This window comes from Saccoglossus kowalevskii, chromosome 22 (genome assembly GCF_978046115.1).
Source record: "Saccoglossus kowalevskii chromosome 22, keSacKowa6.1, whole genome shotgun sequence".
NCBI lineage: Eukaryota > Metazoa > Hemichordata > Enteropneusta > Harrimaniidae > Saccoglossus > Saccoglossus kowalevskii.
In genome coordinates, this window is record NC_140662.1 from 31329330 (window position 1) to 31346900 (window position 17571).

Genomic DNA, 17571 nt, shown 5'->3' on the forward strand with positions numbered 1-17571 from the left:
GCCCTGTGTTTGATGTGTACATATAAACTACTGCCCTATGTTTGATGTATGCATATAAAGTACTGCCCTATGTTTGATGTATACATATAAAGTACTGCCCTATGTTTGATGTGTACATATAAACTACTGCCCTATGTTTGATGTGTACATATACACTACTGCCCTGTGTTTGATGTGTACATATACACTACTGCCCTGTGTTTGATGTGTACATATACACTACTGCCCTGTGTTGGATGTATGCATATAAAGTACTGCCCTATGTTTGATGTATGCATATAAACTACTGCCCTATGTTTGATGTGTACATATACACTACTGCCATATGTTTGATGTATGCATATAAAGTACTGCACTATGTTTGATGTGTACATATACACTACTGCCCTGTGTTTGATGTATGCATATAAAGTACTGCCCTATGTTTGATGTGTACATATAAACTACTGCCCTGTTTGATATACACATATAAACTACTGCCCTGTTTGATGTACACATATAAACTACTGCCCTATATGTGATGTACACACATAAACTACTGCCCTGTGTTTGATGTACACATAAACTACTGCCCTGAGGTTGATGTATGCCTATACACTACTGCCTTATGTTTAATGTATGCATATAAAGTATTGCCCTATGTTTAATGCACATATAAACTACTGCCCTATGTTTGATGTACACATAAACTACTGCCCTGTGTTTGATGTAGGCCTAAACACTACTGCCCTATGTTTAATGTACATATAAACTACTGCCCTATGTTTAATGCACATATAAACTACTGCCCTATGTTTGATGTATGCATATAAACTATTACCTTATGTTTAATGTACATATAAACTACTGCCCTGTGTTTGATGTAGGCCCATACAGTACTGCCCTATGTTTAATGCACATATAAACTACTGCCCTATGTTTAATGTACATATAAACTACTGCCCTATGTTTAATGCACATATAAACTACTGCCCTATGTTTTATGTATGCATATAAACTATTACCTTATGTTAATGCACATACAAGCTACTGCCCTGTGTTTGACGTAGGCCTATGCACTACTGACCTATGTTTGATATATGCATATAAAGTACTGCCCTATGTTTGATGTGTACATATAAACTACTGCCCTATGTTTGATGTGTACATATACACTACTACCTGTTTTTGATGTATGCATATAAACTACTGCCCTATGTTTGATGTGTACATATAAACTACTGCCTTATGTTTGATGTGTACATATACACTACTGCCCTATGTTTGATGTGTGCATATAAACTACTGCCCTATGTTTGATGTGTACATATACACTACTGCCCTATGTTTGATGTGTACATATAAACTACTGCCTTATGTTTGATGTGTACATATACACTACTGCCCTATGTTTGATGTGTACATATACACTACTGCCCTATGTTTGATGTGTACATATAAACTACTGCCTTATGTTTGATGTGTACATATACACTACTGCCCTATGTTTGATGTGTACATATAAACTACTGCCCTATGTTTAATGCACATATAAACTACTGCCCTATGTTTGATGTATGGATATAAACTATTACCTTATGTTTAATGTACATATAAACTACTGCCCTGTGTTTGATGTAGGCCCATACAGTACTGCCCTATGTTTAATGCACATATAAACTACTGCCCTATGTTTAATGTACATATAAACTACTGCCCTATGTTTAATGTACATATAAACTACTGCCCTATGTTTTATGTATGCATATAAACTATTACCTTATGTTAATGTACATACAAACTACTGCCCTGTGTTTGACGTAGGCCTATGCACTACTGACCTATGTTTGATATATGCATATAAAGTACTGCCCTATGTTTGATGTGTACATATAAACTACTGCCCTATGTTTTATGTGTACATATACACTACTACCCTGTTTTTGATGTGTACATATAAACTACTGCCTTATGTTTGATGTGTACATATACACTACTACCCTATGTTTGATGTGTACATATAAACTACTGCCCTATGTTTAATGCACATATAAACTACTGCCCTATGTTTGATGTATGGATATAAACTATTACCTTATGTTTAATGTACATATAAACTACTGCCCTGTGTTTGATGTAGGCCCATACAGTACTGCCCTATGTTTAATGCACATATAAACTACTGCCCTATGTTTAATGTACATATAAACTACTGCCCTATGTTTAATGTACATATAAACTACTGCCCTATGTTTTATGTATGCATATAAACTATTACCTTATGTTAATGTACATACAAACTACTGCCCTGTGTTTGACGTAGGCCTATGCACTACTGACCTATGTTTGATATATGCATATAAAGTACTGCCCTATGTTTGATGTGTACATATAAACTACTGCCCTATGTTTTATGTGTACATATACACTACTACCCTGTTTTTGATGTATGCATATAAACTACTGCCCTATGTTTGATGTGTACATATAAACTACTGCCTTATGTTTGATGTGTACATATACACTACTGCCCTATGTTTGATGTGTGCATATAAACTACTGCCCTATGTTTGATGTGTACATATACACTACTGCCCTATGTTTGATGTGTACATATAAACTACTGCCTTATGGTTGATGTGTACATATACACTACTGCCCTATGTTTGATGTGTACATAAAAACTACTGCCTTATGTTTGATGTGTACATATACACTACTGCCCGGTGTTTGATGTATGCATATAAAGTACTGTCCTGTGTTTGATGTATGCATATAAAGTACTGTCCTATGTTTGATGTATGCATATAAAGTACTGCCCTATGTTTGATGTGTACATATAAACTACTGCCCTATGTTTGATGTGTACATATAAACTACTGCCCTATGTTTGATGTGTACATATAAACTACTGCCCTATGTTTGATGTGTACATATACACTACTGCCCTATGTTTGATGTGTACATATAAACTACTGCCCTATGTTTGATGTGTACATATACACTACTGCCCTATGTTTGATGTATGCATATAAAGTACTCCCCTATGTTTGATGTGTACATATACACTACTGCCCTGTGTTTGATGTGTACATATAAACTACTGCCCTATGTTTGATGTATGCATATAAAGTACTGCCCTATGTTTGAGATATGCATATAAAGTACTGCCCTATGTTTGATGTGTACATATACACTACTGCCCTGTGTTTGATGTGTACATATAAACTACTGCCCTATGTTTGATGTATGCATATACACTACTGCCCTATGTTTGATGTATGCATATAAAGTACTGCCCTATGTTTGATGTGTACATATACACTACTGCCCTGTGTTTGATGTGTACATATAAACTACTGCCCTATGTTTGATGTATGCATATAAAGTACTGCCCTATGTTTGATGTATACATATAAAATACTGCCCTATGTTTGATGTGTACATATAAACTACTGCCCTATGTTTGATGTGGACATATAAACTACTGCCCTATGTTTGATGTGTACATATACACTACTGCCCTGTGTTTGATGTGTACATATACACTACTGCCCTGTGTTTGATGTGTACATATACACTACTGCCCTGTGTTTGATGTATGCATATAAAGTACTGCCCTATGTTTGATGTATGCATATAAACTACTGCCCTATGTTTGATGTGTACATATACACTACTGCCATATGTTTGATGTATGCATATAAAGTACTGCACTATGTTTGATGTGTACATATACACTACTGCCCTGTGTTTGATGTATGCATATAAAGTACTGCCCTATGTTTGATGTGTACATATAAACTACTGCCCTATGTTTGATGTGTACATATACACTACTGCCCTATGTTTGATGTATGCATATACACTACTGCCCTGTGTTTGATGTATCCATATAAAGTACTGCCCTATGTTTGATGTATGCACATAAAGTACTGCCCTATGTTTGATGTGTACATATACACTACTGCCCTGTGTTTGATGTATACATATAAAGTACTGCCCTATGTTTGATGTGTACATATACACTACTGCCCTGTGTTGGATGTATGCATATAAAGTACTGCCCTATGTTTGATGTGTACATATACACTACTGCCCCGTGTTTGATGTATGCATATAAAGTACTGCCCTATGTTTGATGTATACATAAACTACTGCCCTATGTTTAATGTAAACATAAACTACTGCCCTATGTTTGATGTATGCATATAAAGTACTGCCCTATGTTTGATGTGTACATATACACTACTGCCCCGTGTTTGATGTATGCATATAAAGTACTGCCCTATGTTTGATGTGTACATATACACTACTGCCCTGTGTTTGATGTATGCATATAAAGTACTGCCCTATGTTTGATGTGTACATATAAACTACTGCCCTATGTTTGATGTGTACATGTACACTACTGCCTTGTGTTTGATGTAAGCATATAAAGTACTGCCCTATGTTTGATGTGTACATATACACTACTGCCCTGTGTTTGATGTGTACATATAAACTACTGCCCTATGTTTGATGTATGCATATACACTACTGCCCTATGTTTGATGTATGCATATAAAGTACTGCCCTATATTTGATGTGTACATATACACTACTGCCCTGTGTTTGATGTGTACATATAAACTACTGCCCTATGTTTGATGTATGCATATAAAGTACTGCCCTATGTTTGATGTATACATATAAAGTACTGCCCTATGTTTGATGTGTACATATAAACTACTGCCCTATGTTTGATGTGTACATATACACTACTGCCCTGTGTTTGATGTGTACATATACACTACTGCCCTGTGTTTGATGTGTACATATACACTACTGCCCTGTGTTGGATGTATGCATATAAAGTACTGCCCTATGTTTGATGTATGCATATAAACTACTGCCCTATGTTTGATGTGTACATATACACTACTGCCATATGTTTGATGTATGCATATAAAGTACTGCACTATGTTTGATGTGTACATATACACTACTGCCCTGTGTTTGATGTATGCATATAAAGTACTGCCCTATGTTTGATGTGTACATATAAACTACTGCCCTGTTTGATATACACATATAAACTACTGCCCTGTTTGATGTACACATATAAACTACTGCCCTATATGTGATGTACACACATAAACTACTGCCCTGTGTTTGATGTACACATAAACTACTGCCCTGAGGTTGATGTATGCCTATACACTACTGCCTTATGTTTAATGTATGCATATAAAGTATTGCCCTATGTTTAATGCACATATAAACTACTGCCCTATGTTTGATGTACACATAAACTACTGCCCTGTGTTTGATGTAGGCCTAAACACTACTGCCCTATGTTTAATGTACATATAAACTACTGCCCTATGTTTAATGCACATATAAACTACTGCCCTATGTTTGATGTATGCATATAAACTATTACCTTATGTTTAATGTACATATAAACTACTGCCCTGTGTTTGATGTAGGCCCATACAGTACTGCCCTATGTTTAATGCACATATAAACTACTGCCCTATGTTTAATGTACATATAAACTACTGCCCTATGTTTAATGCACATATAAACTACTGCCCTATGTTTTATGTATGCATATAAACTATTACCTTATGTTAATGCACATACAAGCTACTGCCCTGTGTTTGACGTAGGCCTATGCACTACTGACCTATGTTTGATATATGCATATAAAGTACTGCCCTATGTTTGATGTGTACATATAAACTACTGCCCTATGTTTGATGTGTACATATACACTACTACCCTGTTTTTGATGTATGCATATAAACTACTGCCCTATGTTTGATGTGTACATATAAACTACTGCCTTATGTTTGATGTGTACATATACACTACTGCCCTATGTTTGATGTGTGCATATAAACTACTGCCCTATGTTTGATGTGTACATATACACTACTGCCCTATGTTTGATGTGTACATATAAACTACTGCCTTATGTTTGATGTGTACATATACACTACTGCCCTATGTTTGATGTGTACATATACACTACTGCCCTATGTTTGATGTGTACATATAAACTACTGCCTTATGTTTGATGTGTACATATACACTACTGCCCTATGTTTGATGTGTACATATAAACTACTGCCCTATGTTTAATGCACATATAAACTACTGCCCTATGTTTGATGTATGGATATAAACTATTACCTTATGTTTAATGTACATATAAACTACTGCCCTGTGTTTGATGTAGGCCCATACAGTACTGCCCTATGTTTAATGCACATATAAACTACTGCCCTATGTTTAATGTACATATAAACTACTGCCCTATGTTTAATGTACATATAAACTACTGCCCTATGTTTTATGTATGCATATAAACTATTACCTTATGTTAATGTACATACAAACTACTGCCCTGTGTTTGACGTAGGCCTATGCACTACTGACCTATGTTTGATATATGCATATAAAGTACTGCCCTATGTTTGATGTGTACATATAAACTACTGCCCTATGTTTTATGTGTACATATACACTACTACCCTGTTTTTGATGTATGCATATAAACTACTGCCCTATGTTTGTTGTGTACATATAAACTACTGCCTTATGTTTGATGTGTACATATACACTACTGCCCTATGTTTGATGTGTGCATATAAACTACTGCCCTATGTTTGATGTGTACATATAAACTACTGCCTTATGGTTGATGTGTACATATACACTACTGCCCTATGTTTGATGTGTACATATAAACTACTGCCTTATGTTTGATGTGTACATATACACTACTGCCCGGTGTTTGATGTATGCATATAAAGTACTGTCCTATGTTTGATGTATGCATATAAAGTACTGTCCTATGTTTGATGTATGCATATAAAGTACTGCCCTATGTTTGATGTGTACATATAAACTACTGCCCTATGTTTGATGTGTACATATAAACTACTGCCCTATGTTTGATGTGTACATATAAACTACTGCCCTATGTTTGATGTGTACATATACACTACTGCCCTATGTTTGATGTGTACATATAAACTACTGCCCTATGTTTGATGTGTACATATACACTACTGCCCTATGTTTGATGTATGCATATAAAGTACTGCCCTATGTTTGATGTGTACATATACACTACTGCCCTGTGTTTGATGTGTACATATAAACTACTGCCCTATGTTTGATGTATGCATATAAAGTACTGCCCTATGTTTGAGATATGCATATAAAGTACTGCCCTATGTTTGATGTGTACATATACACTACTGCCCTGTGTTTGATGTGTACATATAAACTACTGCCCTATGTTTGATGTATGCATATAAACTACTGCCCTATGTTTGATGTGTACATATACACTACTGCCCTATGTTTGATGTGTACATATAAACTACTGCCCTATGTTTGATGTGTACATATACACTACTGCCCTATGTTTGATGTATGCATATAAAGTACTGCCCTATGTTTGATGTGTACATATACACTACTGCCCTGTGTTTGATGTGTACATATAAACTACTGCCCTATGTTTGATGTATGCATATAAAGTACTGCCCTATGTTTGAGATATGCATATAAAGTACTGCCCTATGTTTGATGTGTACATATACACTACTGCCCTGTGTTTGATGTGTACATATAAACTACTGCCCTATGTTTGATGTATGCATATACACTACTGCCCTATGTTTGATGTATGCATATAAAGTACTGCCCTATGTTTGATGTGTACATATACACTACTGCCCTGTGTTTGATGTGTACATATAAACTACTGCCCTATGTTTGATGTATGCATATAAAGTACTGCCCTATGTTTGATGTATACACATAAAGTACTGCCCTATGTTTGATGTGTACATATAAACTACTGCCCTATGTTTGATGTGGACATATAAACTACTGCCCTATGTTTGATGTGTACATATACACTACTGCCCTGTGTTTGATGTGTACATATACACTACTGCCCTGTGTTTGATGTGTACATATACACTACTGCCCTGTGTTGGATGTATGCATATAAAGTACTGCCCTATGTTTGATGTATGCATATAAACTACTGCCCTATGTTTGATGTGTACATATACACTACTGCCATATGTTTGATGTATGCATATAAAGTACTGCACTATGTTTGATGTGTACATATACACTACTGCCCTGTGTTTGATGTATGCATATAAAGTACTGCTCTATGTTTGATGTGTACATATAAACTACTGCCCTATGTTTGATGTGTACATATACACTACTGCCCTATGTTTGATGTATGCATATACACTACTGCCCTGTGTTTGATGTATCCATATAAAGTACTGCCCTATGTTTGATGTATGCACATAAAGTACTGCCCTATGTTTGATGTGTACATATACACTACTGCCCTGTGTTTGATGTATACATATAAAGTACTGCCCTATGTTTGATGTGTACATATACACTACTGCCCTGTGTTGGATGTATGCATATAAAGTACTGCCCTATGTTTGATGTGTACATATACACTACTGCCCCGTGTTTGATGTATGCATATCAAGTATTGCCCTATGTTTGATGTATACATAAACTACTGCCCTATGTTTAATGTAAACATAAACTACTGCCCTATGTTTGATGTATGCATATAAAGTACTGCCCTATGTTTGATGTGTACATATACACTACTGCCCCGTGTTTGATGTATGCATATAAAGTACTGCCCTATGTTTGATGTGTACATATACACTACTGCCCTGTGTTTGATGTATGCATATAAAGTACTGCCCTATGTTTGATGTGTACATATAAACTACTGCCCTATGTTTGATGTGTACATGTACACTACTGCCTTGTGTTTGATGTAAGCATATAAAGTACTGCCCTATGTTTGATGTGTACATATACACTACTGCCCTGTGTTTGATGTGTACATATAAACTACTGCCCTATGTTTGATGTATGCATATACACTACTGCCCTATGTTTGATGTATGCATATAAAGTACTGCCCTATGTTTGATGTGTACATATACACTACTGCCCTGTGTTTGATGTGTACATATAAACTACTGCCCTATGTTTGATGTATGCATATAAAGTACTGCCTTATGTTTGATGTATACATATAAAGTACTGCCCTATGTTTGATGTGTACATATAAACTACTGCCCTATGTTTGATGTGTACATATACACTACTGCTCTGTGTTTGATGTGTACATATACACTACTGCCCTGTGTTTGATGTGTACATATACACTACTGCCCTGTGTTGGATGTATGCATATAAAGTACTGCCCTATGTTTGATGTATGCATATAAACTACTGCCCTATGTTTGATGTGTACATATACACTACTGCCATATGTTTGATGTATGCATATAAAGTACTGCACTATGTTTGATGTGTACATATACACTACTGCCCTGTGTTTGATGTATGCATATAAAGTACTGCCCTATGTTTGATGTGTACATATAAACTACTGCCCTATGTTTGATGTGTACATATACACTACTGCCCTATGTTTGATGTATGCATATACACTACTGCCCTGTGTTTGATGTATCCATATAAAGTACTGCCCTATTTTTGATGTATGCACATAAAGTACTGCCCTATGTTTGATGTGTACATATACACTACTGCCCTGTGTTTGATGTATGCATATAAAGTACTGCCCTATGTTTGATGTATGCATATAAAGTACTGCCCTATGTTTGATGTGTACATATACACTACTGCCCTATGTTTGATGTGTACATATACACTACTGCCCCGTGTTTGATGTATGCATATAAAGTACTGCCCTATGTTTGATGTATACATAAACTACTGCCCTATGTTTGATGTATGCATATAAAGTACTGCCCTATGTTTGATGTGTACATATACACTACTGCCCCGTGTTTGATGTATGCATATAAAGTACTGCCCTATGTTTGATGTGTACATATACACTACTGCCCTGTGTTTGATGTATGCATATAAAGTACTGCCCTATGTTTGATGTGTACATATAAACTACTGCCCTATGTTTGATGTGTACATGTACACTACTGCCTTGTGTTTGATGTAAGCATATAAAGTACTGCCCTATGTTTGATGTGTACATATTCACTACTACCCTGTGTTTGATGTATGCATATAAGGTACTGCCCTATGTTTGATGTGTACATATAAACTACTGTTCTATGTTTGATGTGTACATATACACTACTGCCCTGTGTTTGATGTATGCATATAAAGTACTGCTCTATGTTTGATGTATGCATATAAAGTACTGCCCTATGTTTGATGTGTACATATAAACTACTGCCCTATGTTTGATGTATGCATATAAAGTACTGCCCTATGTTTGATGTGTACATATACACTACTGCCCTGTGTTTGATGTATGCATATAAAGTACTGCCCTATGTTTGATGTATGCATATAAAGTACTGCCCTATGTTTGATGTATGCATATAAACTGCTGCCCTATGTTTGATGTGTACATATACACTACTGCCATATGTTTGATGTATGCATATAAAGTACTGCCCTATGTTTGATGTGTACATATAAACTACTGCCCTATGTTTGATGTATGCATATAAAGTACTGCCCTATGTTTGATGTGTACATATACACTACTGCCCTGTGTTTGATGTATGCATATAAAGTACTGCCCTATGTTTGATGTATGCATATAAAGTACTGCCCTATGTTTGATGTATGCATATAAACTGCTGCCCTATGTTTGATGTGTACATATACACTACTGCCATATGTTTGATGTATGCATATAAAGTACTGCACTATGTTTGATGTGTACATATACACTACTGCCCTATGTTTGATGTATGCATATACACTACTGCCCTGTGTTTGATGTATGCATATAAAGTACTGCCCTATGTTTGATGTATGCATATAAAGTACTGCCCTATGTTTGATGTGTACATATACACTACTGCCCTATGTTTGATGTATGCATATAAAGTACTGCCCTATGTTTGATGTGTACATATACACTACTGCCCTGTGTTTGATGTGTACATATAGACTACTGCCCTGTGTTTGATGTATGCATATAAAGTACTGCACTATGTTTGATGTATGCATATAAAGTACTGCCCGATGTTTGATGTATGCATATAAACTACTGCCCTATGTTTGATGTGTACATATACACTACTACCCTGTTTTTGATGTATGCATATAAACTACTGCCCTATGTTTGATGTGTACATATAAACTACTGCATTATGTTTGATGTGTACATATACACTACTGCCCTATGTTTGATGTGTGCATATAAACTACTGCCCTATGTTTGATGTGTACATATACACTACTGCCCTATGTTTGATGTGTACATATAAACTACTGCCTTATGGTTGATGTGTACATATACACTACTGCCCTATGTTTGATGTGTACATATAAACTACTGCCTTATGTTTGATGTGTACATATACACTACTGCCCGGTGTTTGATGTATGCATATAAAGTACTGTCCTATGTTTGATGTATGCATATAAAGTACTGTCCTATGTTTGATGTATGCATATAAAGTACTGCCCTATGTTTGATGTGTACATATAAACTACTGCCCTATGTTTGATGTGTACATATCAACTACTGCCCTATGTTTAATGCACATATAAACTACTGCCCTATGTTTGATGTATGGATATAAACTATTACCTTATGTTTAATGTACATATAAACTACTGCCCTGTGTTTGATGTAGGCCCATACAGTACTGCCCTATGTTTAATGCACATATAAACTACTGCCCTATGTTTAATGTACATATAAACTACTGCCCTATGTTTAATGTACATATAAACTACTGCCATATGTTTTATGTATGCATATAAACTATTACCTTATGTTAATGTACATACAAACTACTGCCCTGTGTTTGACGTAGGCCTATGCACTACTGACCTGTGTTTGATTTACATATAAACTACTGCCCTATGTTTGGTGTATACATAAACTACTGCCCTGTGTTTGGTGTAGGCATATACACTACTGCCCTGTGTTTGATGTACATATAAACTACTGCCCTATGTTTGATGTATGCATATAAACTACTGCCCTATGTTTAATGCACATATAAACTACTGCCCTGTGTTTAATGTACATATACACTACTGCCCTATGGTTGATGTATGCATATAAACTACTGCCCTGTGTTTAATGTACATATAAACTACTGCCCTATGTTTGATGTATACATAAACTACTGCCCTATGTTTGATGTATGCATATAAACTACTGCCCTATGTTTGATGTACATATAAACTACTGCCCTGTGTTTGATGTATGCATATAAACTACTGCCCTATGTTTAATGTACATATAAACTACTGCCCTGTGTTTAATGTACATATAAACTACTGCCCTGTGTTTAATGTACATATACACTACTGCCCTATGGTTGATGTATACATAAACTACTGCCCTATGTTTGATGTATGCATATAAACTACTCCCCTATGTTTGATGTATGCATATAAAGTACTGCCCCGTGTTTGATGTATGCATATAAACTACTGCCCTATGTTTAATGTACATATAAACTACTGCCCTGTGTTTAATGTACATATAAACTACTGCCCTGTGTTTAATGTACATATACACTACTGCCCTATGGTTGATGTATACATAAACTACTGCCCTATGTTTGATGTATGCATATAAACTACTGCCCTATGTTTAATGTACATATACACTACTGCCCTATGGTTGATGTATACATAAACTACTGCCCTATGTTTGATGTATGCATATAAACTACTGCCCTATGTTTGATGTATGCATATAAACTACTGCCCTATGTTTGATGTATGCATATAAACTACTGCCCTGTGTTTAATGTACATATAAACTACTGCCCTATGTTGAATGTACATATAAACTACTGCCCTATGTTTAATGTACATATAAACTACTGCCCTGTGTTTAATGTACATATACACTACTGCCCTATGGTTGATGTATACATAAACTACTGCCATATGTTTGATGTATGCATATAAACTACTCCCCTATGTTTGATGTATGCATATACACTACTGCCCTGTCTTTAATGTACATATAAACTACTGCCCTATGTTTGATGTATGCATATAAACTACTGCATGGGTTTAATTTTGTTAACAAATATGTGACTCCCATGGAGAATTCAGTGTGGCTTGTTTATATATATATATAAATAAATATATATATAAATATATATATATATATTGATTGTTGTGGACGCCGACACGACCCAAGGTTAGAACTTAGTAACAAAACAGATGATGCCCGAGTTAATGGCAAACTTGATTAATATTTGATAGATTTAGATAAGCATGACTCAGTAATGGAGTGTACTATCTTTGTATTAATCTAATTGGTCCAGCAAACATTTAGGTAATAGTCGCTGTAATGTCGTAAGTAATTAAACAAAGAACAAACATGAAATCACGTGACTCATTTGTATTTGAATTAGTGGTTCACCTTTACAATAGAATATGTATGTATTTTGACCATAGAAACACCTCTGTCACTTACATAATGGCATATTATTAACACAATGCAATGTTTAGGTTATTTAAGTTGTTAAATGAGAAACAACAGTACCAAATCGGAAAAATATTATTGATATTTGTACCTATTTTGACCAAAAATAAGACAGATACTTATACCTAAAATCCAAAAAACGAGACCCATTTCAGGGGCACGTCCCCAATAGGCAAGTTCTATGTATTTACCCCCCCCCCCCCGGATGCTACTATTAGCAAATCTGCTCGCTGCTTGAATTAGTTTTTTTTTTAGAATTTTTGTGGAAACGTAAAGAATGCCATTATATGGTAAGATAGGTCCTGCTGCATTAGCTACACCTTGAATTAGCGAAAAACGTATATAGACAAAACAACTGACTGAAAGTAAACTATTTATGTTAGACTGTTTGTTAATTAGTTGAAAAAATTGGTGCTAAGTAAAAGAATGCGACTTGTTTACGTATATCGGTGCATAATATTCACTCAGTAAACAAAGCGATAAAATGAAATCTGCTTACTGGGAGTGATTCTCATAGAACAAGGCGACAGTGCCACATTTCTGTAACATAGTATCCAACTATATACATATTATTCCCATTACATATGAACGGTATTTGTAAACCTACGAATTGATTTTTGTAAAACACATGTTATTCTGATATTCATTATAAATGTTTAAGTGCGCCCATTACCGTGGCGCATGAGTCTGTCTCACTGTTAATGACTTTACTTGTGGTGATTCAGGGCTTATTTGAATTTAATCTGCTCTGCCTCGGCACAAAATGTAATCTATTTAAGTGGTCTGTGTCATCGTTATCTTAAAAGTTTTCTTGTGTTATCTTAAATTTGTAGTGTTAGGTACATATCGTTTATATCGTGTCATCTTGTATCAACTGACATTCCACAGTAGTACATACAACTATAGGTCTGTAGCGTGTTTATCTTGGAGGTATTCCATTAAACACACATACGTAGTATCCATTACTGGGACATGAATCTTGTAAGCTGCAGGGCTGACCCACACACCAATTTATAATGCAGTGGTTCATTCCTGTGACGTCATCCACTGCTGCCTCCAATGCGTAAACACGTTGTCGATGCTGGTATATATAAATATATATATATAGAGAGAGAGTGCATTTGGCGAGGACCAAATGAAAATTACTACACAAGTTTAATAAATCTGATATTGCAGGGTCACTCGTGACATATTCTTATTATCTTATGTATCTATTCCGAAGCTTCTGAAGTCTACAAACTATTAAGGCAGAGATCGTAGTTTGTGAGCGTGTATTAAAGAACATAGAGCCTTCTGGATCATAACATAACCGATCGCCGTGCACGAATGCCGATTACCGTTAGTTTACTCTATTTCGATTAAGAAATATAGTAATTGATGGAGTCATTCCTATATTTACGGTTTGCTGGATGTATTTGTGACATAATAGCTAATTTTGAAGCCAATTCTAACTAGGGTCGTTTTGTAATCCGTCGCCCAATACAATACGTGGAACAACAATTGTGTGCGCGAAGAAGTTGAGACTGGGATAGCCGTGGATTTAGGTCCGGATAGGTCGTATACTCTGTCTGTCAGTGTACCGAAGCTACCATGTACACTGACAGACGAAGCTTAGGACTTATCACAACTTAAAAAGACGGGAAACCACGGCTAGAAGCATTTGAAATAAAGTCTCGCATATACGTGGCTTAATACCACACATGCATTTTTTGCCTGATATCTGAAACAACCAGAAATATTCGAATATTTTCATCCTACCATATAAGGAGATGCAAATTCAAAATATAGAACGATTATGCGCGTAAGCGTCCTCTAATAATACAAATGATAATTTGTTCATATAGCAGTATGGTCACTAAACAGAACTATAACTATCAACTAATTTCAAAATAGAATATACATATTTGGCAAAAGGTATAATAGAATGAGTGTCTAAAGCACCTAATAAATATATGAACTTACATTCTTCATTAAGTTTTTCAAATTCTGGAAAGCTAATTTTGCTAATTTAGTGCAAACATGCCTGCCACCAGGGTTTGACCGGACTCCACACAAATAAGTTCGCTGATTCTGTTCCATGCACGAAGACAGTACAGCGGGAGTGTCGACCGACGCGCAGCAGAGGTCGATGCGACTGCGTACTGTCTTGTATGATGTATCCTCGTAATAACCTCATATTCTTAATAATAATTAAAGCAGTGGCGGGGGGGGGGCGGTCGCCCACCTGAAAAAATGTTTTGGGATGGGGACGTCGCCCCCAAAATCAAGCTGAAACTCTTTGTGTCAACAGATTCGATCATTTTCCGATACCTTTTATATTTCTTTTATATTTCATATGTCAGTTTGGTATATGTCACACATAACAATATGATGTACATGATATTTAATGTATGTATGGTCTGTTTCTGGTTACTATACTATTATATTTATAGAATAAGAAAGTTGAATGTGGAAAAGAAAAATGTAGATCAATGGACGATTGTGCTCTTGTTATAACAAGTTTGGGTTTAGATTGCTGTGAAAGGTGTAAAGGTACGTGAATTAACCGGAGAAGTCAGATTTGTGGGAGTTGCTGGCCAACAATGATGCAATAATTGTACAGATATCTTTTATTTTTGTCAGACCGTCCACAACGACATGTTGATTGCATTGCTACCAGAGCCCATACTGAATGCCCACTGTCCACTAGCTAATAAAAGCACATTCATGCTACCTCAGATTCGGTATTGAGAATTTTTGAAATATATATTTTTTAGATAAAATTGAATTAGAAGACTAGTAGTATATGTTTAAGTAGCAATTTCTTGTATGCATGTTGGCAAATAGCAAACATAAACCATTATTAGACTACTAGTTTTAATGTCAGCAACATTTCTTAGGTTGTTTTTTAAATGGTGAACGATATGAAAGCGGAGAAACATGGACGTCGAATGATGATGTATGTGAAATATTCCGTTGTCAGGTATGTGTTTTCCTATTACGGGTTGCTTTTATCACCGATATGTCTTTCATGATGGGAAAATGCAATCTTGTATTCACATCAAGTTTGTGTTTATTCATAATGTTTCTGTTCAAGTCTGTGTCTATTCGCAGCATTTGTGTTCAGTAATGTTTTACTTTCACAGGAAGGCGCTGTGACGTCATCAAAAATACAGTGTTTTGTGCCGTGTACCAAGCCGATTGCTATCACAAATCAGTGTTGTCCGGTATGCCAAGGTACTGTCACGTTGAACAAATACAGCACGTTACAGCAATATGCCGTCACGTAATATTGACAATAAATGACGTCACAAAAATATAAGTTTCCCGGGGGACACAATTTCTGTTGAATGAAATGTTTATACATACATACATATAAAAATACAATAGTAGAATTCAGTTCAGTTTGGTAGGATCAGAATTGTTTATTGTTGTCTTTTATTATGACTTTTCATAGGTTGTTCGTTTGAAGGAAAAAGTTATAACAATGGCGACACTTTCAGCGTGTACAATGACGTTTGTGTGCAATGCTCATGTGAGGTGAGTACACGTGTACCGGTCGTTAAGTTAAATTAGCACACTTATAAATAAATGACCCATAACCGATGTGTTCCCCGACCATTGTTCATGTGGGAAAATACATACCAATATATTCTCACAATAATGTGATATTTTCCTTTGTAGAACAAGAACGTATATTGTGAGAAACAATCATGTCCTGTTCTCTCGTGTCCTCTGGAACAACAAGCAACTCAACAGGGTACGTGCTGTCCAGAGTGCACAGGTAAGATGACGTCACAACGCTGTTCATTTTCCCAAACTTCACTATGCCATTCATCTATACTCGGTAGCGATCGAGTTACACCTCAGTTCACTACTCGTTACACAACTATACATTTACGTGCTCTGAGGTTAGAAACGCTGTACCCCCAAGAAAAAAGGGGGGTTATAATGATCTTAACTAAGGAAGTAGGTCGTGAGCCAGAATGACATGTGGATATTCTGACAACATTTACATTGCGAGTACAGGCAGGGACGGTAGAGTGGGACGTTTTGTTTTTTCACTGTTTTACGAGTGC

At 35.8% G+C, this 17571-nt stretch overlaps 1 protein-coding gene across 1 annotated transcript in view; it reads left to right on the forward strand.

The window, feature by feature from the left end:
• cv2 (crossveinless 2) overlaps positions 1 to 17571 on the forward strand; it is a 35776-nt gene that overhangs the window by 10089 nt on the left and 8116 nt on the right. Inside the window, 5 exon segments of the mRNA NM_001164917.1 lie at positions 15946 to 16045; positions 16393 to 16475; positions 16639 to 16729; positions 16950 to 17032; positions 17177 to 17276. Of these exon segments, the coding sequence (NP_001158389.1) occupies positions 15946 to 16045; positions 16393 to 16475; positions 16639 to 16729; positions 16950 to 17032; positions 17177 to 17276 (457 nt within the window).